The 25,126-nt window shown below is 43.9% G+C and overlaps 1 protein-coding gene and 1 pseudogene across 1 annotated transcript; both read left to right on the top strand.

Annotated features, from left to right (window-relative positions):
- The first annotated feature begins 12,402 nt into the window (after window positions 1-12,402).
- On the top strand, window positions 12,403-17,048 carry LOC127030894 (olfactory receptor 6N1-like). Its single transcript, XM_050917592.1, has 2 exons — window positions 12,403-12,477; window positions 16,074-17,048. Exons 1-2 carry the CDS (start codon window positions 12,403-12,405, stop codon window positions 17,046-17,048), a joined length of 1,050 nt encoding a protein of 349 aa, XP_050773549.1.
- A 4,397-nt stretch (window positions 17,049-21,445) lies between these two features.
- Window positions 21,446-24,750, top strand: LOC127030893 (olfactory receptor 10A4-like; annotated as a pseudogene).
- Window positions 24,751-25,126: the final 376 nt, after the last annotated feature.

Below are 25,126 nucleotides of genomic sequence, written 5' to 3'. Positions count from 1 at the left end.
TGAATATAAACACTGAAACACAAACTATCTGATGCACAACTTCAAAATACTGAACACAACTATCTGATGCACACCTTCCTGCAATCCTGAAGGTTTCAATTGCTCAGTCCCTGAGGTCAAACATCAACAAACTGACGGAACTGAAGCATTGTCAGGTGTATAGCAAACACTAAAAGCTCTCTGACAGGTGAAGAATTATATAAAGTTGTATGACAGTTTTATTATTTCTAAGAAATTCGAAATGAAAAATACAATATAAATGTTTTCTTTTCTGAACACCATCTTCAGTGACATTATTGGCCTGCTGGGAGATTTGAGGGCACTGGCCCTAAGGTAAATTGAGTTTGAGATATCTGAGCTAAAGCCTGTGGGAAGACCCACTACAAGAATTCTTGTATCTGTAAAATAGATTGGGTCTTTTGAGTAATTCAGGGAGGGAATTGTGATGTGTTGCCCCTTCCCCACTCTGGGCGCCACCTGATGTACTGGGGGTACCACTGAGCCTGCCTGTTCCACCAGCCTGAACTCCCTTGCCCTGTCCTGCTGAGCCAGGTCCTCAAGACTCCTCTAGCATACACAAAGGTAGGGACATGCCCAGCTGTAGAAAAACACAGACACTGAAATCAGCCCTGCTTGGGAACAATCAGCTAAGGGATTGCCCAGCAATCATGTGCACACCCCAACACAAAATCGTATTGTCCTGCATTGCACAGAGAACTATACAGTGTAAGCTAATGAAAATCACCCCTTCTCTGAATGTGGAGAAAGATATGCCCAGCTTTTTGCCCCCAATTATGAATTGTACAAATTGGTTTAGAGAAGACTAAAACAACTTTATTAACTACAAAGGATACATGGAACATAAGCTTAATACACTAAAGAAACTGGCTAAAAGCATCAGAGGGGTAGCCGTGTTAGTCTGGATCTGTAAAAGCAGCAACGAATCCTGTGGCACCTTATAGACGAACAGATGTTTTGGAGCATGAGCTTTCATGGGTGAATACAGGACAGATGCATGGCTAAAAGCACTTATTTCTCACCCTAAATGATGTTTTAAGCAGGTTGAATCGCTTCCTGAAGACAAACTGCTCTTGCTTGCCACTTAGAACTCCAGGTATTCCTTTTACAGGCCAGACACCTTCTAGCCTGGGTTCTAGCCTTCTTCCCCAGATCAGTCTTAAGTGTTTTCAGAAGTCATCTGGGGCAGGGATTCAGTGAAGAACTGACAACCCTGACACTATGTCCCATATTTTTCAGAGAGATATTGTTATGATATGAATATGGCATATCTAAAATGTATTTTATGCAAGATGGCTCACGTGAGATATCATTGGAAAAGCTGTGATTTACTGAATATGATAGTTATGATTTACTGAATGTGATTATCTAATTTGTATGCATGTATCATTTCTGTATCTAAAGTTAGGCATATCGACTATGTAATAATTACATCTGTGTGTGTACTTGGGAAAAGCCCATCAGACAGTAATAAATCAGGCTTAATGGGCCATTAGAAAAAAGATAATGAGTCTTTGAAGAAGTGGATCTCCCATCTGCCTGGATTTCCTTCCTGTGGACCTTGCAAATAAACCTGATTTCATAGTTGTTTTGACAGTGCAAAGTCAGGTGGAAAGATCATCTGATACAAAATACCACCTTGGACACTGCTGGTATGTTTCCTCTGTAGGGGGAGGGGGATGAAGCAAAGGTTTTCTGCCTCGGGTAAATCCTTTTTAAGGTTGGGGAGGGCGTTAATCTTGGCTCTCCTCCATTGCCTATCTAAGAAGAAAGATCTGAAGGGACAAAGAAACTAACTTGAGGGGAAAGGCAGGAGTGAGTCCAGGCCAGGGGTCCAGTCTGTAAGAAGAAATAACTGGAACTCTTAGCTACTGAAACTCTACAACTTGCCTAAAATAACATTTAGGGTGAGAAATTACTTCTTGAAACCAGTCTCTTTAAGATATTAAACTTAATATGCATGTTTTGTTTTATTTGCACAGTAATCTGCTTTGTTGTGTTTGCTATTCCTTATAATCACTTCAAATCTGCCTTTTATAGTTAATAAATTTGCTTTCTTTATTATAAACTCAGTTTGTGCAATTTCTAACTGGGAGGGCAAGAAGTTGTGCATATTTCTCTTCACATTGAAGGAGAGGGCACTTTTTTATGAGCTTGCGCTGTGCGGATCTTTCTAAACAGCTCAATACAGTATTATTTTAGGTTTATTCCCCAAACGGGGTGTGCATTTGAGTGCTGGGTGACTCCTCTCACACAGAGCTGACTTCAGTCTGCATCTGCAGCTGGGTGTGGTCCTACCTTTGTGTGTGTCCTGCAAGAGGCCAGAAAGCCTGATTCAACAAAACAAGGAGAAGGAATCCAGGATGGTGGATCAGGAGTGGCTCAGTGAAACTCCAGTACATCAGATGGCATCCCAGAAAGGGGATCTAACCTGTAACACTGACCCATTGTGTGGACTTGTCCTGGTCATGTCACTTTTCTGAGACTTAATTCCCTCCAAGCTTTCTTGTTTGTAAAGCATTTTGAGATCTCATACTATGGTCACGGGGACCATATAAGTATCTAATTAGATAGATAGACAGTAAAAAAGAGTAATTCTTAACTTTTTGCTCATTTCTCCCTAAATTCTAAGCTGTTGTATGTTGCAAAATTTCTGCATTTTTATTCTTTCTTTTTTTCTCAGTGCTCTCTTGCCATGTCTTTTTTGAGTGTATTGCTTGTTGTACTTTTCTTGAATTTCTTTTGTGAATGTGTGGGTCTCATTGGGTAACTTCTCCTTCCTTTTGGACTAGAATGAACAGTGACCTCATCTAGTAGTTTAATTTCTATGTCTAATATTCTTGCTAAAGAGAGACATTTCCTTTAAGGTAAGCCATTCTCCTCTCTCCATCAATTTCCCTGTTAGGTTCAAAATTTGACTCTATTTAACACCCTTATTTCTATGGTTGAAAAATAAATATGCTATTAACTTTCCTTTCTCATTGATTTACCATGCCAATCAGCAGAGGCCCCTAGGGAGATTCATGTTCTCCTTTCAGTGATGCACAATGATGCAGAAGAGACATTCACTTTGTGGGAATAGACAAATGACAAAAAAGCACCAAGCGAGGCAGTAAATCCAGTGCACTTTGCCAAGAACAACCAGATCTATTTACTAAAATCTCAGACATGCATGGAGAAAACAGAAAGAAGGACTCACCTTCAGATCCCAGAACTTCTCATGAAGAGGGCATGTCAGAGACTTAGACTTGACATATGTTCACCTCAGAGGTAAGCGAATATTTTATATTAGATTTAGAGACATCAGAAGGCATCACAAGACATGCTATCCCCAATGCCCAATGCATGGATATTTTGCCCTCAGGCTGGTGCCTAGTCTGATGACAGGGGTACAGCAATGTTATGTGCTTTTTAAGACTCTACCCTTAGCAGGGTGTGGCAGATGTATGTAGGACACTCAGGGCTTCTTCTGAATCTGTGACAGCCACACTGGAGATGGCAGGAGTTCTTGGTGAGGCAAGGGGGTGTCTATCCAATCATTGCCATTCAAATCCAAACCTGGGCTTGAATTTGGAACCATGATATTCCATGAGGAAAAGGAAATAATCCTGAGTGTTAGAGCCTGGGTCAAATCTCATGGGAGCTGATGAACTCTATAATGGTAATAACCAGTTGTGACAGGGAAAGTGGGTTTAGATTAATTTCTGAGTGTATGCAGAAAGCTGTCCATGGTCTAACTCTAGCATAATAAGAGAACTGGTGGGCCTGTGGTTCAGGATGCAAAAAAAGTGGGTTCTAGTCTTGGGTCTCTACTGACCTGCTCTGTGACCTTGCACAAGCTGATTCTCCTTTACATGTCTTCCTTCTAATTTCTGTAGTCAGAATCATAATATCCTCCCTCATGTTAAATAGCTTCATGACCAGGGCCACTGCGGCCAGTCTTGCTTTGTGAGTACAATGGTGTGATAGGGCTGCTTGGGATGGTGGGGCACAGGTCTCAGCAGCCCTGGAGCTCACTTCTGGTTTATGTCTTATGTTACTAAAAGCTCGTGCTTCAGAGTTTTACCCAGCCAGCTGCAGGGCTCAGGAAGGGTATTCCTCCCCTATATCCTGTTCAATGTTTTCTGATTTGATCTTTTAATATCCTTCCTCTAAAGTATTGGGACAGCCGTGGCTGGAGATGGGACACTGGATGGGGAGGGCTGAAGCTTGGAAGTGACTGCTTGGTTCTTGCTCACGTGGTCCGGGTCTGGATTGAATTTTTCCTCCAGGTATTTTACCTTCTTCTGCAGCATGTGGGTGCGGGTCACTTGCCAGGATTGTGTGGGTGGGTCTCACTTAATCATTTCCCTGACATTGTGGGGGCCTCAGGCACTATCTCATGTGGGCCATAGGTGCCGAATTCTGCTCCTGTCTGTGGGTGCTCGACTCCCTTCCCCCGCAACCTGTCCACGAGGCCCCACCCCTGCCCTGCCCCCATGACAACCCCTTTCCCAAAGTCTCTGCCCCAACTCTGCCCCCTCCCTGCTCCTAGTCTGACGCCTTCTCCAAATCCCTGCCCCAGACTTACCTCTTCCCCACCTCCTCCACATTCCTGCTCCTTCCCCACAACCCAAAGCAGACTAACAGCTGGGAGGTAGGTGGAGGAATGGGGACAGGGTGCACTCAAGGGAAGAGGGGTGTGGAGCTTGACTACTGGGGGGTGCAGAGCACCCACTAATTTTTCCCTGTGGATGCTCCAGCCCCAGAGCACCCACAGAGTTGGCACCTATTCTGTGGGATGCGGTTTGAGTATTGGCCTGCTAAATCCAGGGTTTTGAGTTCAATTCTTGAGAGGGCCATTTAGGGAACTGGGGTAAAAATCTGTCTGGAGATTGGTCCCCTTTGAACAGAGGCTTGGACTAGATTTCCTTTCAGCCCTGATATTCTATTCTACCTAAAGAACAAATACTGAACAGGGGAAGGAGATCCCAGGTGGGAAAGAAGAAGGTTTGGTCAGCTAGTTGTGCTATTTAACAGGGTGAGACAGTCTTGATCCTGTCTAGTTTATAAGGCTTAGATTGCATTTTTGTTTATTTCTTAGGTAATCTGCTTTGATCTGTATGCTTTTTATTTATAATAACTTAAAACCTATCTTTCTGCAGTTAATAAATTTGGTTTATATTTTTTACCTAAAACAGTGTGTTTTGCTAGAAGTGCTTGGGGAATCTGCTCAGGAACAAAAATGGGTGCATTGTCCTCTCCACTTTGATGGGTGGTGGACTGGGTAATAAATTTATACTAGTCATGTTTTTGAGCTGGCAAGATGGTACAGCTCTGGGGTCCTAGGCTGGGGAGCTGGGGAGAGGTCTTCATGTAACTGCAGGTGCGTAAAAGTTTGTGTGAGTGCAGGACCAGGGGTGGTGTGAATCTTGTCACAGCAGCACAGTGTAAGAGGAAGTCCTGGCTGGTGAGACAGAAGGCTCAGTGGCACCCCAGTTCCAGGTTGTACCCCGGGGTGGCCCATCACACCAGGAAATGCCCTGGTCAAGAGGGAGAGAGAGATAGGTGTCCACCCAAGAGGGGAAATGGTTGGGGAACTGGGGGGGGGGCATTCACTGGATCAGCTCCCTGTCTTTGAACTGCTCTGTGCAGTTGGCAGCACCTGAGCACTGTGCTAAGTGCCAAGTCCCTTCTCAGTGACCATTGGACAGGCCAGCCTCAGGACTTGTCTTGGTTCTACATGTGCACATCTCCTAGAGCCTTGAGAAATCCCCAGCTGGATATGACTATCCCCATTGACCTGGCTCTGAGTCTGCTTCTTTGAGGTTACCCAAAGTCCCTGCACCATGGGCCTGATGAGCCCAGGGCTGCTACTTTGCCAAAGATGATCACAGCTGGGTGTAGCCCACATAAGAGCTATGAAACTGTTCCTGCTGAAGTGCTCAGAGGTCACTGCTTGGATCTGGCTCTTTGCATCTCCCCTAGGGTGTGGAATGGAGGTGGATGATTTGCTGGGGATTGGTCCTGCTTTGAGCAGAGAGTTAGACTAGATGACCTCCTGAGATCCTTTCCAACCCTGAGATTCTATGATTCTATGACTCTATGATGGGAATGGCAAGAGGCACCGTTTTGGGGATGTCAGGTTTCTTGGTATGACGTCCCCACATGCTGCACCAGAAATTAGTGTTTTTATTCTCCAAACATGGATTTTTGATCGAAAATGGCATTTTGCCAGCAATAAAAAAAATTGGTGAAAGTGGTGTTTCCACTCTGACCGATACCCAGTTAAAAACTGCAAGATGGGAACATGATGATGGCCGCCTCCCTCCCTGGTTCTTCAGCTGAGATGGACCACATGGACCACGGCTCCAACTGGATTCTCCTTTGTGTCCCTGAGGGCATAAGAAGTAATTTGGAGTAACAAACCTTCTGAAACAGTCACCCACAATGTTTTATTTTTACTAGGCTGTTGGAATTTGGTTACCAGATTTTGTTGTCTAACTCAGAGAAAGGATCAACAGGGGATGTACACAAGGATTTACTTTGATATTTACTAGAGTTTGTGCCTTACACAACAAGACAGCTCTGTGCATTATCAGATGCCATCAACACTCCTCACATAAGGTGAATGTTAAGCCAACACCATACAGAAAAATACCAGCATCTTGTATGTGTCAGTGCTGCGCTGCTGGACATGAGAGGGGGATAGAACTGCCCACAACTTAACATTTCTATATGTTACATGGACACAGCAGGGGACCATAAACACTCTGCCTCAGTAACTCCATGCAGATCATCTTCATTGCTTTTCCCCATCAGCCGTGACATAGTCAATGGGAGTTTTCAACTTGATGTGTGTGGGGGTTTATTCTCTACATACCCCAGGCCACTTTGAAACCCTCATCCTCAGTAATGATCTAGGAGTCTCTGCATATTTTTTTGAAAGCCACATATTGTCTGAATGCTTTGCACAAGGCTTCCCTAACCCCTCTGTTTCTCAGATTGTAGATGAGGGGATTCACAAGGGGAGTCAGGACTGTGTACCAAAGAGAGAGCACTTACTTTAGCACGCTTAGTGTATCGTGTTTTGGTAGCATGTAGACAATCATTATGGTCTCATAGAAAATTATCACCACAATGAGGTGGGAGGAGCAGGTGGAAAAGGCTTTCTGCCTCCCGGTTGTGGAAGGGATTCTCAGGATCGTGGTGATGACACAAACATAGGACGTTAGGGTTAGTAGAAATGGAGGCAGAGTGAATACGAAGGAGAGCATGAAATCCAATTCTTTCCTGGGTGCTGGCTGGTGAGTCTTGCCCACATGCTCAGGGTTTAGCTGATAGCCATATTTGGGGTCGGGAAGGAATTTTCCTCCAGGGCAGATTGCCAGAGGTCCTGGAGGTTTTTCGCCTTCCTCTGCAGCATGGGGCACGAGTCACTTGCTGGAGGATTCCCTGCAGCCTGAGGTCTTTAAACCACAATTTGAGGACTTCAATAACTAGGTTAGGGATTTGTTACAGGAGTGGGTGGGTGAGATTCTGTGTCCTGCATTGTGCAGGAGGTCAGACTAGATGATCATAATGGTGCCTTCTGACCTTAAAGTGTGTGAGTTTATGAGTCTATAATATGATCAGGTGTGTGTGTCCCCAAAAGAGTTTTATCAATGGGATGGGATCACAGTAGAAATGGTCAATTTCATTCAGGCCACAGAATACTAACTGTGAGATGAAGAATATAAAGATAGCAACAGGCAAACAGCCATTTATCCAAGTTCCAGCAGCCACTTGGAGGCAAAACCTGGTATTCATAAATGCTGAATAGTGCAGGGGTTTACATATTGCTAAATATCTATCATAGGACATGGCTATTAGCAGGAGCGGCACCAGAGCTTCGGGAGCCCTAGGCAGAATTCTGGGGGAGGCATTTTGTGCGCTCCCCACGGGGCACACGGGAGCTTCCAGTTCCGCTCCCATTGTGCCGCCGAAGAAGGACCCTCTGCCGAAATGTTGCAGGCAACAGCGGCAGTCATTGAGCTGCTCAATTGCCTCTCGCTGTTTTCCATGGCACATTGGCAGAAGGTCCTTCTTCAGCGGTGCAACCAGAGCAGAACCAGAAGCTCCCATGCGCCCCATGGGAGCACACAAAATGCTGCCCCCCGAATCCTGGCGCCCTAGGCGACCACCTAGAGTAGCCTAATGGAAGCGCTAGCCCTGGCTATTAGATGAGAGCATTCTGCACCTACCAGACCACCAAAGAAGTACATTTGTGTCATGCAGCCACTGGCTGAGATGGTTCTACCCTCAGTCAGGAGGCTGTCCAGTATCCTGGGCAGGATTGTGGATGTGTAGAAGATCTCCAAGCAGGACAAGTTCCCTAGGAAGAAGGACATCATGGGGGGTGTGCAGGTGCTGATCAGCCACTATTAGCACCATGATGAGGCTGATTCTGGCCACAGTTGCCATGTAGATCACTAGGAACAGCAGAAAGAGAAGAATTTACAGGTCAGGGATCTCCTCAAATCCCAAGAGAATGAATTCTTTGATGGCCATTTGGTTTCCCCAGCCCGTGTCTGCCATGGGTTGAGTCTAGGAACCACAAAACAAGCTGTGCAATTGAATTGGTAGAACAGAGAGCTGAAAGCTAATCAAGTGTCAGGAATTCATTCCATAAAATTTTAAAAAACTCCCCCGCCCCCGGCTTCCTCTTACCCACTGAAATGTTACGGCTAAATAAGGTTTCAGAGCAAATTCCCAGGAGTCGCAGTGTGAGAAAAGATCTTTGGTATCTCTGCAGATTCACCTTCTGCTGTATCAGAGTACTCACTATGATTACAACAGCCCATTTCTCTGGTAGCCCAATTAGCGATGTGACTGATCAGACCCCTTCTTGATCTGCTGTCATATTTCATCTATGAACACACTGGGGCTTAACAATAATTCTTCAAAGCAGCATTGCACTGGTGGCCATGGCCAGGATCATGTTTTGTTTTAGGATGAGTCAAAATCAATGAGTCCATAAACTCAAATCTTCGACTGAGATTTTTCAATAACATCTAGTTTCCTTAGGCACCGATCATCTGTTAGAATTTATGAGAGTTAATCTAATAATAGAGCTTGGTAAATTCTGAATTTTAGGGTCCTACAGGAAAAAGAATGAACATTCTCACCCCCAGAAAAGATCAGTTTATATAATAAATTATGAAGTGGAGTCAGTTCTTCCTTACTTCATGTAATGATAATGATGGTGATGGTGGTGGTGGTGGTGGTGACATGCTGAGGGAATGGCAATGCCTTTTCTGTTTCAGATTTGCATTTCCTGTGTTAACTATGAAGCAATAATAACATACAGCTCTCTTGAGGCTGGATTTTAGGAAAGAGGAAAGCCAGGCTCATGTGCAAATCTAATTGGGGTGTGACTCTCTGCACTGCATAATGTCAGAGAGCTTATAATACAGGAATAAGAAAAGCACTGGGAAAGAAAGATGCTACTCCTGAACTCAGAAACAATCTGCCATGTGCTAAATGTGATCTAGGCTAGTAACATTTTATTACTACTTGCCCCCATGAGGACTCACACTGAGCCAGATCCCCCATTGATGTCAATTGCTCATAGCTCAATTGGAGTCAATGGGCCAGTTCCCCAGTTGAGGACCTTTTACAAGACATGTATCTAAATTTCCTCAGTGTTACATGTTGCTATTAACCCCGACTGGCTCTGCTGTGGAATGGTGAGCAGAAATGGCTAATATTAGAAACTTGTATGCAGTGCTGCTGTAGCCATGTCTGTCCCGGGATATTAGAGATGCAAGGTGGGTGAGGTAATAGACCCGAAGAAGAGCTCTCTGTGGCTCAAAAGCTTGTCTTTCATCACCAGAAGTTAGCCAACTTAAAGATATCACCTCACCCATCTTGCCTCGCTAATATTCACAAAGCACACTCATGCCTTGTCTGGAAGGTGCTATAGAAATGCAGTCAGGAAGATGGAGCTCACCTGCAACCACAGCAGAAGCTTGAAGCGATGAGCTCATATGTCTCAGGGTTTGGCTGCCAGGCCCCAGGATCCAATGCTCAATTTCTTGTCTCTCATCATTCTGCGGAAACTACATTTAATCAGTACAGAGACCTGTATCTACCTTAGTGGACGATCTTCTGCCACAATTTCTTTTGAACTCCTTTTTATTCCTCTGTTTACAAAGTGCCAACATCTCCTCATACTTGTATCCTTCTCCATGGCAGGCTGCGTCTCCCTTGATTCACCTCTGAAAAGGCTGCACCTGGGGAGTTAGCACTGTGTTTTCTGTGCAGATAGTACAAACAATTGTCCTGATTAAACCAACCTTCCACACCCAGAGGAATTGCCTTTCTGCTCTCTGCGCTATGAAGTCATTGTTCTGCATGGCTAACATGTAACACAGTGCCCTGCAGAGACTGACTCTGCTCAGTAATCTTTACTCATTGCAATTATTCCTTTGCCTTCAATGGAAAAATTCCATGAATAGCAATATCTAAGAAGAGTCAGGCTCACCAGATTAGGAGTTGAAACCGTGCAGTTTAACAAAGACGCTGGAAACTGAATTTAAAGTAAATATATTCTGTACTTTGCAATTGAAACATCTGGATGAAGTAAATTCTTCTTTGCATCTCACTCTCTCTTTCTCACCCAGAAACCCACAAACCCAATGGATATATTTATCCCAAGGAACTTGATGTGATTACTAACTGCTAATGTACACCTGTTTACTCAACAGTATCAAGGATCAATTTGAAAAACTTGTATTTAGGTTATGAACTGTAAACAGGAACTTGAGTGAATGGTGTAATAAATGCATGAAATATGTACATTTTGCAGCCATTTGCCTCACTCAGGCAGTCAGGAAGTTGACTCATATCACAGACAATCATGAGCCATCGTTTCTGGGATCTGTCACCTGTGATGACACAGACTCTGCCTGGACAGTGAAAATGAATATTCAAGGCAAGGCTATGACTTTATAAATTACTCAGGAGTTGGTGCCACAGTCACTGCAGAATGGACTTTCAACCCCTCCTAAAGATGAGGTTGTGTTGGGTTTTCACCCCTGAAGTGCAGTTAAGGAGCTGGTGGAACCGCTGTGCCCTCCAGCCATCCAGGTGGGCTGGCCACTCTTATGCTACTCTTCTGGTGACACACAAACAGCTTCTCCAGGCCCTGTTATCACCCATCACAACAGCAGATGGTGCCACAACCCAACTAAGCTACCTGAGTGCTTTACCTAAGCCACTCAAGGACAGACAGCCAATTTCACAGCTCCCCAGCCATGCACTCTCACTGGAGTGTAAACCCAGAATTATATCATTTTACACCGCACAGGGATCTGGCAGTAAGCTCATTAATATAGTTTGCTTTCCTCTTGATATGGTAAAGATATGCACAACAAGGCGAGATTTTCCCCAGCCATTCACTTGAAGCTCACTTGTCAAGAAAAAAACATAAAACAGGTTTATTGACTACAGAAAGATAGATCTTAAGTGAGTATAAGTGATAACAGATCAAAGCAGATTACCTAACAAATAAACAAAAATAGAAACTAAGCATAACATACTAGAAGGATAGGGCTTGAATCAGCAATTTTTCACCCTGACTGATGATACAAGCAGTCCTCCAAGTTTCCCTATACAGGATAGAAATCCAGGATAGATAGACCAGCATTTCCCCCAGTTCAGTCTTTGTTCCTCAGATGTTTCCAGGAGCTCTCTTGTGTGGGGAGTGAGATGAGGAGATGATGTCACAACCCACCTTCCATAGCTTTTCCATAAGACAGGAACCCTTTGTTTCAAAATCAGTTCCCAGTCCAATTTGTGGAAAAATACAGGTACCAAAATGGAGTTCAGTGTCATGTGGTTTGGTCACATGCCCTTGAATGCCTTGCTGGCTCGTAGCAGCCATTACTTACAGGCTGGCTGAAACATTTCCAGGAAGGCTAAGCTCTTCCATGGTCCATTGTCTTTAATGCTTAGCCATCAGCACTGTCTAGCTTCTTCATTGTTGTACCTGAAGGGGTAGCTATGTGTGTTACCCAGAGTAAACACATTTGAAATACAGATACCTAGTCAATACTCATAATTCCAGATATTAAAATAACACATGCACACAAATAGGATACTCATACTCGTCAAATCATGACTTTTCCATAGACATCTCACAAAACATGTCTTGTACAAGATGTCTCATAATTATGTCATAATCATATCATAACTATATGATATGAGGTCACGTGACACAGCTCTGACTAGCCCTGGAGGTATTCTGATCTTCATGGGCCATTTACCATAGAAACAACTCACAAAGACAGAAGCCTATGCATTCAGAGTGCATGTAATCAAGGATCAAGGACCAACAACCTTGTCAGCTGCAGCAAGGCAGTCATGACGGGCCTAGTGAGAAAGGTGCAAGAATTCAAGAGAGGATCTGATGATATTGGACTTTTGAAAGGTGATCCAGTACAAATCAACTTAAGAAACAATGCTTAATGAGGCACTGTACAAATATCTCTACCAGAGAGCCCTTGGAAGAAACTAACTGCACATTATGTGTACACAGGGGGAATCATTATCTGGTGATAGCGGACTATATTTCTGGCTATATGGAAAACAGAATCACAGAATTGTAGGACTGGAAGGGATCTTGAGAGATCATCTGGTCCAATCCCCTGCACTCTTGGCAGGACAAAGTATTATCTAGACCATCCCTGACAGGTATTTGTCTAACCTGCTCTTAAAAATCTAGAATGATGGAGATTCCACAACCTCCTTGGTCAATTTATTTCAGTGTTTTTCCTAATGTCCAGTCTAAACCACCCTTCCTGCAGTTTAATCCCATTGCTTCTTTTCCTGTTCTCAGAGGTTAAGGAGAACAATTTTTCTCCCTCCTCCTTGTAACAACCTTTTATTTACTTGAAAACTGTTATCATGTCCCCCCTTTGTCTTCTCTTCTCCAGACTAGTAATAATGTACTGAAAGACATAACAAGTCACAGTGTAATCGACTAACGGAAGTGCACTTTTGCTCACTTTAGTATCCCATAACAACAAGTGATGGACAATGGGCCATAATTCACTGGAAGGCCTGGAATTCCACTTCGGCTTAGCAGAAGGGAGACAATATTGTTAAATAAATAAGTATACAATAGTAATTACTAATCACATCCTACTTCCTTGGGAGAAAAATTTCAGTTGCGTTTGTGTGTCTGTCTGTGTGTGATAGAGAGAGAGAGATATTTCCTTTCGTCCAAATATTTCTATTTTAAACTACAGATTAAATTTAATTTACATTCAGTTTCCTGTGCTTTCGTTAAACTTCACAGCTTCAATACCCAGTCTGCTAGACCTGACTGATTTTAGCCATTGTTATTCATGCACTTTTTTGCCATTGAAGGTTATGGGACACCTGATGTGAGTAAAGATTACAGAGCAGAGTCAGTCTCTGCAGGGTCATGCACACCATGAGCTCTGTGTTACATTTCAGTCATTCAGAGCAATGATCTCAGACAGCAGGGAGCAGAAAGTCAGTTATTCTGGGTGTGGGAGGTTGTTTGCATCAGGACAGTTGTTTGTACTGTCTGCACAGAAAACACATCGCTAACTCCCCAGGCTCAGCCCTTCAGAGGTGGACTCAAGGGAGACGCAGCCTGCCATGGAGAAGGATACAAGTCTGAGGAGATGTCTGCACTTTGTACATTGAGGGGGAAGAGCTAAGACAGATCACGGCAGCTGTTCGTCTGTTCATATACAAGCAGGTCTGTCGACTCAGAAGATCCAGATTCTGCAGAATGATGAGACAAAAACTGCAACTGAAGAACCTGAGTTCTGGCAGCCAAATCCAGAGACATCCGAGCTCATTGCTTCATGCTTGAGCCATCCAGGTTAGCTTCCTGACTACCTTTCTACATCTCCTTCGAAACCAGGGCATGAATGTGTTTTGTGAATATTAAGAGTTTTGGCATCACCTCCCCACAGCAATGCCAGTCCGTGTTAATAGAACCATTTAACAATGGGGAATTTGAGATACATGTCTTGTGAAAGGTCCTCAGCCAGGGATCTGGCCCATTGACTCCAATGGAGCTACAGCCAATTGATTCCAGCTGGGATCTGTCTCAGTGTGAGTCCCAATGGTGGAGTGGGGGCGGCGACTGGTGATAAAATGTGAGTAGCCAAGATCCCAGGGTAGCACATGTCAGATGGTTTCTGAGTTCAGAGACAGCATCTTTCTTTCCCAGTGCCCTTCTTGTTCCGGTATCAGCCCTTAGTCATTACGCAATGTGGAGAGTCGCTCCCCAGTTAGAACTACAGATCAGCCTGGTTTTGCCCTATCCTGAAAGCCACCCTGAAGAGAGCTGTATATTATTATTGCTTCATAGGCAACACAGGAAACTCGAATAGAAAACACAAAATGCATTGCCAGTCCCTCTGCATTGCCTTCTCTTTATTATTATTATTACATGAAGTAAGGAAGAACTGACACCACTTCATAATTTATGACAAACTGATCTCTTGTGTGGGGATGAAAATAGTTATTCCTTTTCTTATAGGACACTGAAATGCTCAATATGCCAAGATCTATTATTAGATTAACTCCCATAAATTCTAACAGACTCTAGATGGTATTGAAAATCACACTCCAAGATTTGCATTGATGGAGTTTTTGATTTTGACTCCTCCAAACATGACATGTCATGGCCACAAGTGGAACACTGCTTTGAAGGATCATTGTTAAACCCCAGTATGTCAGTAGATGGGATATGACAGCAGATCAAGAACAGGACTGACCAATCACATCACTAATTGGGCTACCAGAGAAATGGGCTGTTGTTATCGTAGTTATTGCTCTGATACGGCAGAGGATGAGTCAGCAGGGAGACCAAAGTTCTATTCTTGGACTGAGACTCCAGGCACTTTCCTCTTAAGTTTCTATTTAGCCTTTACATTTCAGCGGGTAACCAGAAGCAGGGGAGGAGTTTTTGAAAATGTATTTAATGAATTCCTGACACTTGATGTTCTACTGATTCGATTGCATAGTTTGTTTTATTGTTCCTTGTCATGGTACAATTCCCCACTCTGAACCTTAGCGTCCAAAAGATGGGGTACCAGCATGAATTCCTCTAAGCTCAATTACCAGCTTAGTACCTGTAGCGCTGCCACCAACCAGGAATTCCAGTGCCTCGTACACTCTGGTCCCCCTAAAACCTTGCCTGGGGACCCCCAAGACCCAGTCCCTCTGGATCTTAACACAAGGAAAGTAAACCCTTTCCTTCACCATTGCCTCTCCCAGCCTTCCCCTCCCTGGGTTACCCTGGAAGATTACTGTGATTCAAACTCCTTGAATCCTGAAACAGAGAGGAAAATGCACCTTCCCCCCTCCTTCTCTCTTCCCCTCCCAGACTCTCCCTGAGAGAGACAGTAATCCTAACACAGAGAGAATTTAGCCTTTCTCTCCCCCTTCCCTCCTTTCTCCCCACCAATTCCCTGGTGAATCCAGACCCCGTCCCCTGGGGTCTCAGCAGAATAAAAAAAACAATCAGGTTCTTAAACAAGAAACTTTTAATTAAAGATAGAAAAACAGTAAAAATTATTTTTGTAAATTAAAATGGAATAGGTACAGGGTCTTTCAGCTGTAGACACTGGGAGTACCCTCCCAGCCTAAGTATACAAGTACAAATTAGAATCTTTTCAGCAAAATACCAATTTGAACTCCTTTCAGCCAAATACACATTTGCAAATAAAGAAAACAAACATAAGCCTAACTCGCTTTATCTATCTAGTACTCGCTATTTGGAATCTATAAGAACCTGTATCAAGGAGATTGGAGAGAAACCTGGTTGCACGTCTGGTCCCTCTGAGCCCTCAGAGTGAACAACAACCAAATTCTAACAGCACACACAGAAACTTCCCTCCCTCAAGATTTGAAAGTATCCTGTCTCCTGATTGGTCCTCTGGTCAGGTGACAGCCAGGCTTACTGAACTTGTTAACCCTTTATAGTCAAAGAGATATAAAGTACTTCTGTGCTATTAACTTTTCTGATCTGTTTATGACATTCCTAGACTCAACCCATGGCTGACACATGCTGGGGAAACCAAACGGCCATCACAAAATTCATCCTCCTGGGATTCAGGGATATCCCTGACCTGAAATTTTTTCTCTTCCTCCTGTTCCTAGTGATCTACATTGCAACGGTGGCAGGAAACATCCTTCTCACGGTGCTAATTGTGGCTGATCAGCACCTTCACACCTCCATGTACTTCTTCCTGGGGAACTTGTCTTGCTTGGAGATTTGCTACACCTCCACCATCCTGCCCAGGATGCTGGCCCATCTCCTGACTGGAGACAGAACCATCTCAGTCAGTGGCTGTATTACACAAATTTACTTCTTTGGTGTTCTGGCAGCTACAGAATGCTATCTGTTAGCAGCAATGTCTTATGATCGGTATTTAGCTATATGTAAACCCCTGCACTGTTCAGCTCTGATGAATGCCAAGTTTTGCCTCCACTTGGTGGCTGGGTCCTGGTTAAATGGTAGTTTGGCTGCAACCATCTTCATATTATTCATGTCACAGTTAATATTCTGTGGCCCGAATGAAATAGACAATTTCTACTGTGATGTCATCCCAGTGATTAAACTCGCCTGCAGTGACACACGTCTGATGGTGTTGCTGGATTTTATCCTAGCAGGTATATTCACCCTGCCTCCGTTCTTACTAACCCTGACATCCTATGTTTGTATCATCACCACCATCCTGAGAATCTCTTCCACCACCGGGAGGCAGAAAGCCTTTTCCACCTGCTCCTCTCACCTCATTGTCGTGACAATTTACTATGGGACCATAGTGAGTGTCTCCATGCTACCAACACTTGATACACTGAGTGTGCTAAAGAAAGTGCTCTCTCTTTGCTACACAGTCCTGACTCCCCTGGTGAACCCCCTCATCTACGGCCTGAGAAACAGAGAGGTCAGGGAAGCCTTGAGCAAAACATACAGTAAATATGTGGCATTCAGAAAAATCTGCAGAGATTCCTAGATCAATCACTGAGGTGGAGATGTTCAAAGCTGCCCAAGCGGTTTAGGCAAACAGCCCCCACTGCAATTAAGTTGAAAATTACCATTGAATATGTCAGCGCTGATGTGAAAAAGAAATGGACATAATCTGCATGGAGTGACTGAGGCAGAGTGTTTATGGCCCCGCACTGTGTCCATGTAACATATAGGAACATGAGATTGTGTACAGTTCTTTAACCTGTTTTAACCTACTGTTCAGCAGTGCAGCACTTATACATACAAGATGCTGGTATTTTCTTCATGGTGTTAGTTGCACATTCACCCTGGCTGAGGACGGTTTATCAAATCTGATAATACACAGAGCTGTCACATTGTGTATGGCACAAACTCCACTAAATATCAAAGCAAATCTCTGTGTAGATCCCCTGTTGTTCATTGTTTCTCTGTTTTAGACAATGAAATCTGGTAACCAAATTCTGACAGCCTAATACAAATAAAACACAGTGAGTGACAGTATCATAAGATTTGTTTTTCCAAATTATTTCTTATACCCCCTGTGGTGGGCCTGGCACCACAGCGCCCCTTTGTGGCAGGGGTAGGATGGGATGTTGGTGCCTCACCACTCTCCAGTCCTTGTGTTCACTTCTCTACTGGTGACTGGTTATGGCCCCTTGGCCTTCTTCCCCTCTACCACCTCTGTCTGGCGGGAAAGCGTGGCCTAGAGGCCAGAGTCCATACAATTCTCCTTCACAGGTGGGGAAGCACGGCCTAGTGGCCAGAGTCCATACAATCCCCCTTCACAGGTGGGGTAGCGCGGCCTAGCGGCCAAAGTCCACAGAATCCCCCTTCACAGTCCGGGGTTAAGTTGGGGAAACCTAACATCCGAGCATGCCCATTGGCGATTCAGAGCCGTAAGGTGGAAACCAGACATGTCATTTACCTGACACGCCTACCACATTGTGAAAAATTGGGATGCCTGGATATCAGGAGCAAGTGTTAAATCTCCAGAAGAGTTGCCCTTCCTAATGCAAATGGAGCAGTTCTTAGAGGGTGTTCCTGAGGAAATTGAAAGGTACATCCTAGATGGGTAGCCCAAAACTGTAATCGAGGAGGGGGGGATTGGAGCCAAATGGGTAGAGGTGGCAGAAAAGTAAAAAACCAGAAGCAGTTGGAGCGAATATCAGAAGGGGCAACTCAAAACAAAACCCTATCACAGGGGGCAACCCAAGGCCCCACCTACATCCCAAGGAAAACCCCACACACCCCTTCCAGCAGCTCCCATTGGCCCAGAGCAGTGAACTGTGGCCAGTGGGAGCCGCGATTGGCCGGACCTGAGGACGGCGAAGGCTGAGGGACATACTGGCCACTGCTTCCAACAGCTCCCATTGGCCCAGAGCAGTGATTGCTGCTCCAGGCCAAGGCCGCCTTTTCTTTGGCTTTTAGTGTTTCTTATACATCTGACCCCCTTTTCTCCTCCCAACTAGTTTCTTGACCTCTTGGGAAAGGAGTTTTACATTCGTATATCAAACTCTTACCATAACCAGTAACATTTTAACTCTATTTCTTATCTTTTCTCATTATTCTAAAAAAAACCCATCTGGCTGGGCAGAAGCAACACATAGTGTCTTTGTTCTTTGTTTCACACGTTAGTGAGGATATAAAAATACCAAAAGTCAAATGGGCAAACAAAACTCCAAATTATATCTCAGGCTCACAGATAGGGCTAAATACTATATTACCATCACTGATACAGACCCCTCACCATAAGGAATGCACTGGACTCATAGAAAATCCTGGCTAAAAGTTTGAGAACTGCTGCTCCTGTTGTATCCACTGTTGCCACCAATGTTGCAATCACAGAATCATAGAAGATTAGGGTTGGTCATCCCTCAGGAGGTCATCTAGTCCAACCCCCTGCTCTAAGCAGGTCCAACCCCAACTAAATCATCCCAGCCAGGGCTTTGTCAAGCCGGGCCTTTAAAACCTCTAAGGATGGAGATTCCACCACCTCCCTAGGTAACCCATTCCAGTGCTTCACCATCCTCCTAGTGAAATAGCGTTTCCTAGGGCATGTCTACACTTACCTCTAGAGCAATCGATCCGGCAGCACTCTCCCGTTGACTCTGGAACTCCACCGGTGCGAGAGGCGCAGGCGGAGTTGAAGGGGGAGCATCAGCAGTCAACTTACCGCAGTGAAGATACTGCAATAAGTAGATCTAAGTACATTGACTTCAGCTACGTTATTTACATAGCTGAAGTTGCATAATTTAGATTGATCCCCCTCCCCAGTGTAGATCAGGCCCTAATATCCAACCTAGACCTCCCCCACTGCAACTTGAGACCATTGCTCCTTGTTCTGATGTCTGCCACCACTGAGAACAGCCAAGCTCCATCCTCTTTGGAATCTCCCTTCAGATAGTTGAAGGCTGCTGACAAATCTCCCCTCACTCTTTTCTTCTGCAGACTAAATAACCTCAGTTCTCTCAGCCTCTCCTCGTAAGTCATGTGCCACAGCCCCCTAATCATTTTCGTTGCCCTCTGCTGGACTCTCTCCAGTTTATCCACTTCCCTTCTGTAGTGGGGGAACCAAAACTGGATGCAAAACTCCAGGTGTGGACTCACCAGTGCCAAATAGAGGGGAATAATCACTGATCTGCTGTCAATGATCCTTCTAATACAGCCCAATATGCCATTGGCCTTCTTGGCAACAAGGGCACACTGCTGACTCATAGCCAGCTTCCCGTCCACTGTAATCCCCAGATCCTTTTTGCAGAAATGTTGCTCAGCCAGTCAGTCCCTAGCCTGTAGCAGTGCATGGGATTCTTCCTTCCTAAATTCAGGACTCTGCTCTCATCCTTGTTGAAGCTCATCAGATTTCTTTTGGCTCAATTTTCCAATTTGTCTAGGTCACTCTGGACCCGATCCCTACCCTCCAGAATATCTACCTCTCCCCCCAGTTTAGTGTCATCTGCAAACTTGCTGAGGGTGCAATCCATGTCATCATCAAGATAATTAATAAACATGTTGAACAAAACCGGCCCCAGGACCAACCTGTGGGGCACTCTGCTTGACACTGGCTGCCAACTGGACATCGAGCTGTTGATCACTATTCGTTGAGCCCAACAATCTAGACAGTTTTCAATCCTACTTATAGTCCATTCATCCAATCCATACTTTTTCAACTTGCTGGCAAGAATACTGTGGGAGACAGTAGTGAAAGTTTTGCTAAAGTCAAAATATATCACATCCACCACTTTCCCCATATCCACAGAGCCAGTTATCTCAACATAGAAGGCAATGAGGTTGGTCAGGCATGAATTGACCTTGGTGAATCCACGTTGACTGTTCCTGATCACTTTCCTCTTGTCCAAGTACTTCAAAATGGATTCCTTGAGGACCAGCTCCATGATTTTGCTGTGGATTGAAGTGAGGCTGGCAAGTCTGTAGTTCCTCAGGTTCTTCTTCTTCCTTTTTTAAATATGGGCACTATATTTGCCTTTTTCCAATCGTTGAGGACCTCCCCCGATCACCACGAGTTTTCAGAGATAATGGCCAATGGCTCTGCAATGAAATCAGACAACTGCCTTAGCACACTTGGATGCATTAGATCTGGACCCATGGACTTGTGCGTGTCCAGCTTTTCTAAATAGTCCTTAATCTGTTCTTTCAACACTGAGGGCTGCTCACCTCCTCCCCATACTGTGTTGCCCAGTGCAACAGTCTGGGAGCTGACCTGTGAAGACAGAGGCAAAAAAAGCATTGAGTACTTCAGCTTTTTCCACATCATCTCTCTCTAGGTTGCCTCCCCCATTCAATAAGGGTCCCACACTTTCCCTGACCTTCTAATTGCTAACATACCTCTAGACACCCTTCTTTTTGCCCTTCACATTTCTTGCTAGCTGCAACTCCAATTGTGCCTTGGCCTTCCTGATTACACCTCTGCCTGCTCTAGCAATATTTTTATTCTCCTCCTTAGTCATCTTTCCAAATTTCCACTTCTTGTAACCTTCATTTTTTACTTTAAGCTCACCAAAGATTTCACTGTTAAGCCAAGCTGGTCACCTGCCATATTTGCTATTCTTTCTGCACATTGTGATGGTTTTTTCCTGCACCCCCAATAAGGCTTCTTTAAAATACAGCCAGCTCTCCTGGACTCCTTTTCCCCTCATATTAGCCTCCCAAAGGATCCTGCCCATCAGTTCCCTAAGGAAGTCAAAGTCTGCTTTTTTGAAGTCTGGGGGCTGTATTTTGCAATCATGCTGTTGTGTGTGATTTCATTCCCAGTGGCTATACTTTATAACAGCGCACACCTGGCAGTAGGTAAGAAGTGAGGAAAGATGAGATTGTGCTGTCTAGGGCCACTAGAGGGCAGAGGAATGGGCTAGGTGTGAGGGTGCTGCCCAGCGGATAGCGACGGAAATGGAAGTGTAAGACAGGAGGAGTTATGCTGCCTAATGACCAATGGAGGGAAGTAGAAAGGGAGGTGAAGCTGTAGAACAGTGTATGAGTGTCAAAGAAAGGGCCCTGAAGACAACAGGACCTCGATGCTAACTAATGAATGGTGCATAGTAGCAGATGTTAAGGAAGGAGAAATGGGCTGTTATACTGAATAATGGGCAGCAGGGGGCACAAGAGAGTGAAGATTTAGAAGGCGGCAGAAGAAGAAGAAGAATCCACTTGAGGAGAGCAGACGGTTAAAAGAGAGTAACAAGTTGTTGTGTTGTGAAATCAACCCTAGATGGTGGCTAAGTGTGGCAGAAATGAGAGGTCAGAAATAGTAAATAGTGACCAATGGATTTCAGTAGTCTATAAACTATCTGCAAAAAGGCTGTGATGCTGGAAAATGTTCACTAAGTGGCAGCATAGTGCAAGAATGAAATATGGGATAGAATTCTCTGAAATGCCCACTGGATGGCAGCATCTATGTTCTTTTAATAAAGGGGCAGTGCAAGTGCATTATAATAGCCCATTTCTTGGGACAAGTATCTTCCAAAAAATGTAAGCTGGCCTTTAATCATCATCTAAAATATTTTCCCCATAGGATCATTAGACTTAAAATAAGATGTAATTATACAAGAAGCATTGTCTGCAAGTCCTATTACTAAGGTCCCATTGGGCATTGTTAGCCCCAAAGCTTTGGAAAAACAAAATTAACCAAGTGGGAGAATGGCTGAAGTAGGACGATAGTAAAAAGCATAAAGACATCAGTGTAGATGCCGGTCTCTTTACTGAGAAGATCCAGTTTCTGTAGAATGATGAAAGACAAGAATCTCAGTGGAACCTGAGTCCTGTCCCCCAAACACTGAGAAACAGCAATTAATCAACTCAAGCTTGAGCTGTCCTGTGGATAGAGGTAGGCATCCACTCCCAAACTGCTGTTACATCACATTTATATATCAGCAGCCAAACAGGGATATCAAAGTGCTTTAGCAGTGGAGCATTAGCAATTGAAGCTTCTCCTTCTGTGATTGCTAAAAGGTAGCTAAGGGTAAAAACTCTAAACCAGTAGCAATAGACAGAACACTATGGCCTGTTGCTCAAAGGGAAAATTTCCGGAATCCAATATGAGGAAAGTCCCTTTGACTTCCTCTGGAGAAATGCATGAACCCAGTGAGGGTCTGGAAATGAGACACACATATTTACCAGAGAGGGTAATTAATCATTGGGACAATTTACCAAAGGGTTATGATGGATTCTCCATCCCTGGCAATTTTAAAATCAAGATTGGATGTTTTTTCCAAAAGATGTGCTGTAGTTCAAAAAGGAATTAATTCAGGGAAGTCTGGATGACCCAGGCCCTTCTGGCCTTGGAAACTGAATAAAAGGGGAGAGATTCTAACTGGAGTGTCAGACTGTCCGAAAGATCATGGCTATGGGGAAAACCCATCAGACTGCACTTGGGGGATGCTAGGATTAAGTGGAACCTGCATAAACTGGCAATGCAGGGTAATTAGAGAGACAAGGTGGGTGAGGTAATAGACCTCTGTGTGGATCGAAAGCTGGTCTCTCTCACCAGCAGAAGCTAGTCCAATAAAATATATCACTTCACTCACTTTGTTTCTCCAATATTCTGGGACCCACATGGCTTCTACTACACTGCATAAGATGAAAGGTGTTTTTTAGGTAAGACAATATGCACACAGAATATTATTGTTTTAACTCTCTTTCCCTCTGCCAGTCAACCACACTTGTTTTTTAAAGAAGCCTTCCTAAGTCGCTGTGAAATAGAAGTTATTCACTTTTTTAGAAATATGGCTTGAGATTTACAAATTGCTTTAATAGATTTAGGAGCCAACTCATCAAAGAGGATTTGAGTGCCTAACGCTTTTAGAGTGCTATGAAAGTCTTAGCCTACATAGTCTACGTCTTCATATTACCGACAGTGAATTCCCAGTACAATTTTAATAACCTTTCCAGCTTCCACAACTTGCATAATGAAAAAGGTTTTCAACACTCATTAATATTTCCTACAGGTGGTATATGTGACAATATCTGTTGGGAATTTTTTATATTCTGGAATTATGCAATTGTGTGAAAGTTCTAAAGGAATATTTATTGATTGGAAGGACACAAAGAGCCATTAGATCCTGTAACTTGGCCTCCAAGACTAGAAGTGTAGATTGATTGTTATGGATTATACACAAATATCAGGTTATTCTCAGTAATACTAGCTCACTTTTGGACAATTTTGCCTTGAGAAGAGATGAGATTACAAAACCAAATATTGGTATTTTTTCTCTTCTTGGCTTTTATTCTTCCTAGATACACCCCATGGCAAACACAGATTGGACAAAACAAATGTCCACCACAGAATTCATCCTCATGGGATTCGGGGATCTCCTTGAGCTGCAAATCTTCCTCTTCCTACTGTTTCTACTGATCTACATTGTGACTGTGTCTGGGAACGTCCTTATCATTCTGCTATCTGTCATTGATCGAAACCTTCACACTCCCATGTACTTCTTCCTGGGGAACTTATTCTGCTTGGAGACCTGCTACACTTCCACCATCCTACCCAGAGTGCTGGCCAGTCTCCTGACTAGGGACAAGACCATTTCCATCAGTGGTTGTTTAACACAATATTATTTTATTGGTTTCTTTGCAGGTGCAGAATGCTATCTGCTAGCGGTGATGTCTTATGATCGGTTCTTGATGATATGCAAACCTCTGCATTATGCAGTCCTCATGAACGGCAGATTCTGCCTGCAGCTAGCAGCAGGGTCTTGGATAAATGATTTCTGGCCATGACCATAGTAACAGTTCTTATGTTACAATTAATTTTCTGTGGCCCCAATGAAATTGATCATTTCTACTGTGAATCCACAAAAATACTTAATCTTTACTGTAGTGACACCAACCAGATAGATCTTGTCATTACCTTCCTGGCTGCTATATTCACTCTGCCCCCATTTGTATTAACCATGGCATCCTACGTATGTATCGTCATCACTGTCCTGAGAATTGCTTCCCCCATTGGCTGGCAAAAGGCCTTTTCCACCTGCTCCTCTCACCTCATCATACTAACAGTTTTCTCTGGGACCATAATGATTCTCTATATGTTACCGAAAACCAACATGCTGAGAGACCTGAACAAAGTGTTCTCTGTCTTCTACACAGTTCTGACTCCTATGGCCAATCCATTCATATACAGCCAGAGAAACACAGAAGTGAAGAAGACTATAAGAAAAATAGTTAGTAAATGTCTAGATTTTACAAGAAATTAGCAATAATGTGGTTTTTTTCTTTCTGTAGAAAGCGAAAATGGTGAGATGCATAGCTGATTCATTGTTTTATTGAGATAGATTCCATGTGGTTCCTAGTGCTAGCTAGGTCTTTGGGAATGTGCTGCTGTCATATTTTAGGATGTGCAATGATCTGAAATGGTAAGATCAGTGAATGCCAGGATCTTTATTTTATAATACCTGTTTTGAGTTAGGAAATTCCATACACTCATCGTCAATCCCTGGGAGTTTGAGGATGATTGTTTTCCAATAAAATGATAGCCGGTTATTGATGGTGGACTAATGAGGGCTATCCAGGATTAACAGAGCTTGTCAGAGTTGAGGCAGACATTTCCCAATGGAAGGGGCGGATCTGGAT

This window comes from Gopherus flavomarginatus, chromosome 11 (genome assembly GCF_025201925.1).
Source record: "Gopherus flavomarginatus isolate rGopFla2 chromosome 11, rGopFla2.mat.asm, whole genome shotgun sequence".
Taxonomy (NCBI): Eukaryota; Metazoa; Chordata; order Testudines; family Testudinidae; genus Gopherus; species Gopherus flavomarginatus.
Note: the sequence above shows the minus strand (reverse complement) of the source record. Positions and strands in the feature narration are given on the sequence as shown.

What these genes read in the sequence shown, in the direction of transcription:
- LOC127030894 (XM_050917592.1), top strand. Translation starts at nt 12,403, where the DNA reads ATGACGGGCCTAGTGAGAAAGGTGCAAGAATTCAAGAGAGGATCTGAT. An exon ending in GACTTTTGAAAGGTGATCCA is followed by an intron (nt 12,478 to 16,073) that starts GTACAAATCAAC and finishes TGACATTCCTAG; the next exon opens with ACTCAACCCATGGCTGACAC.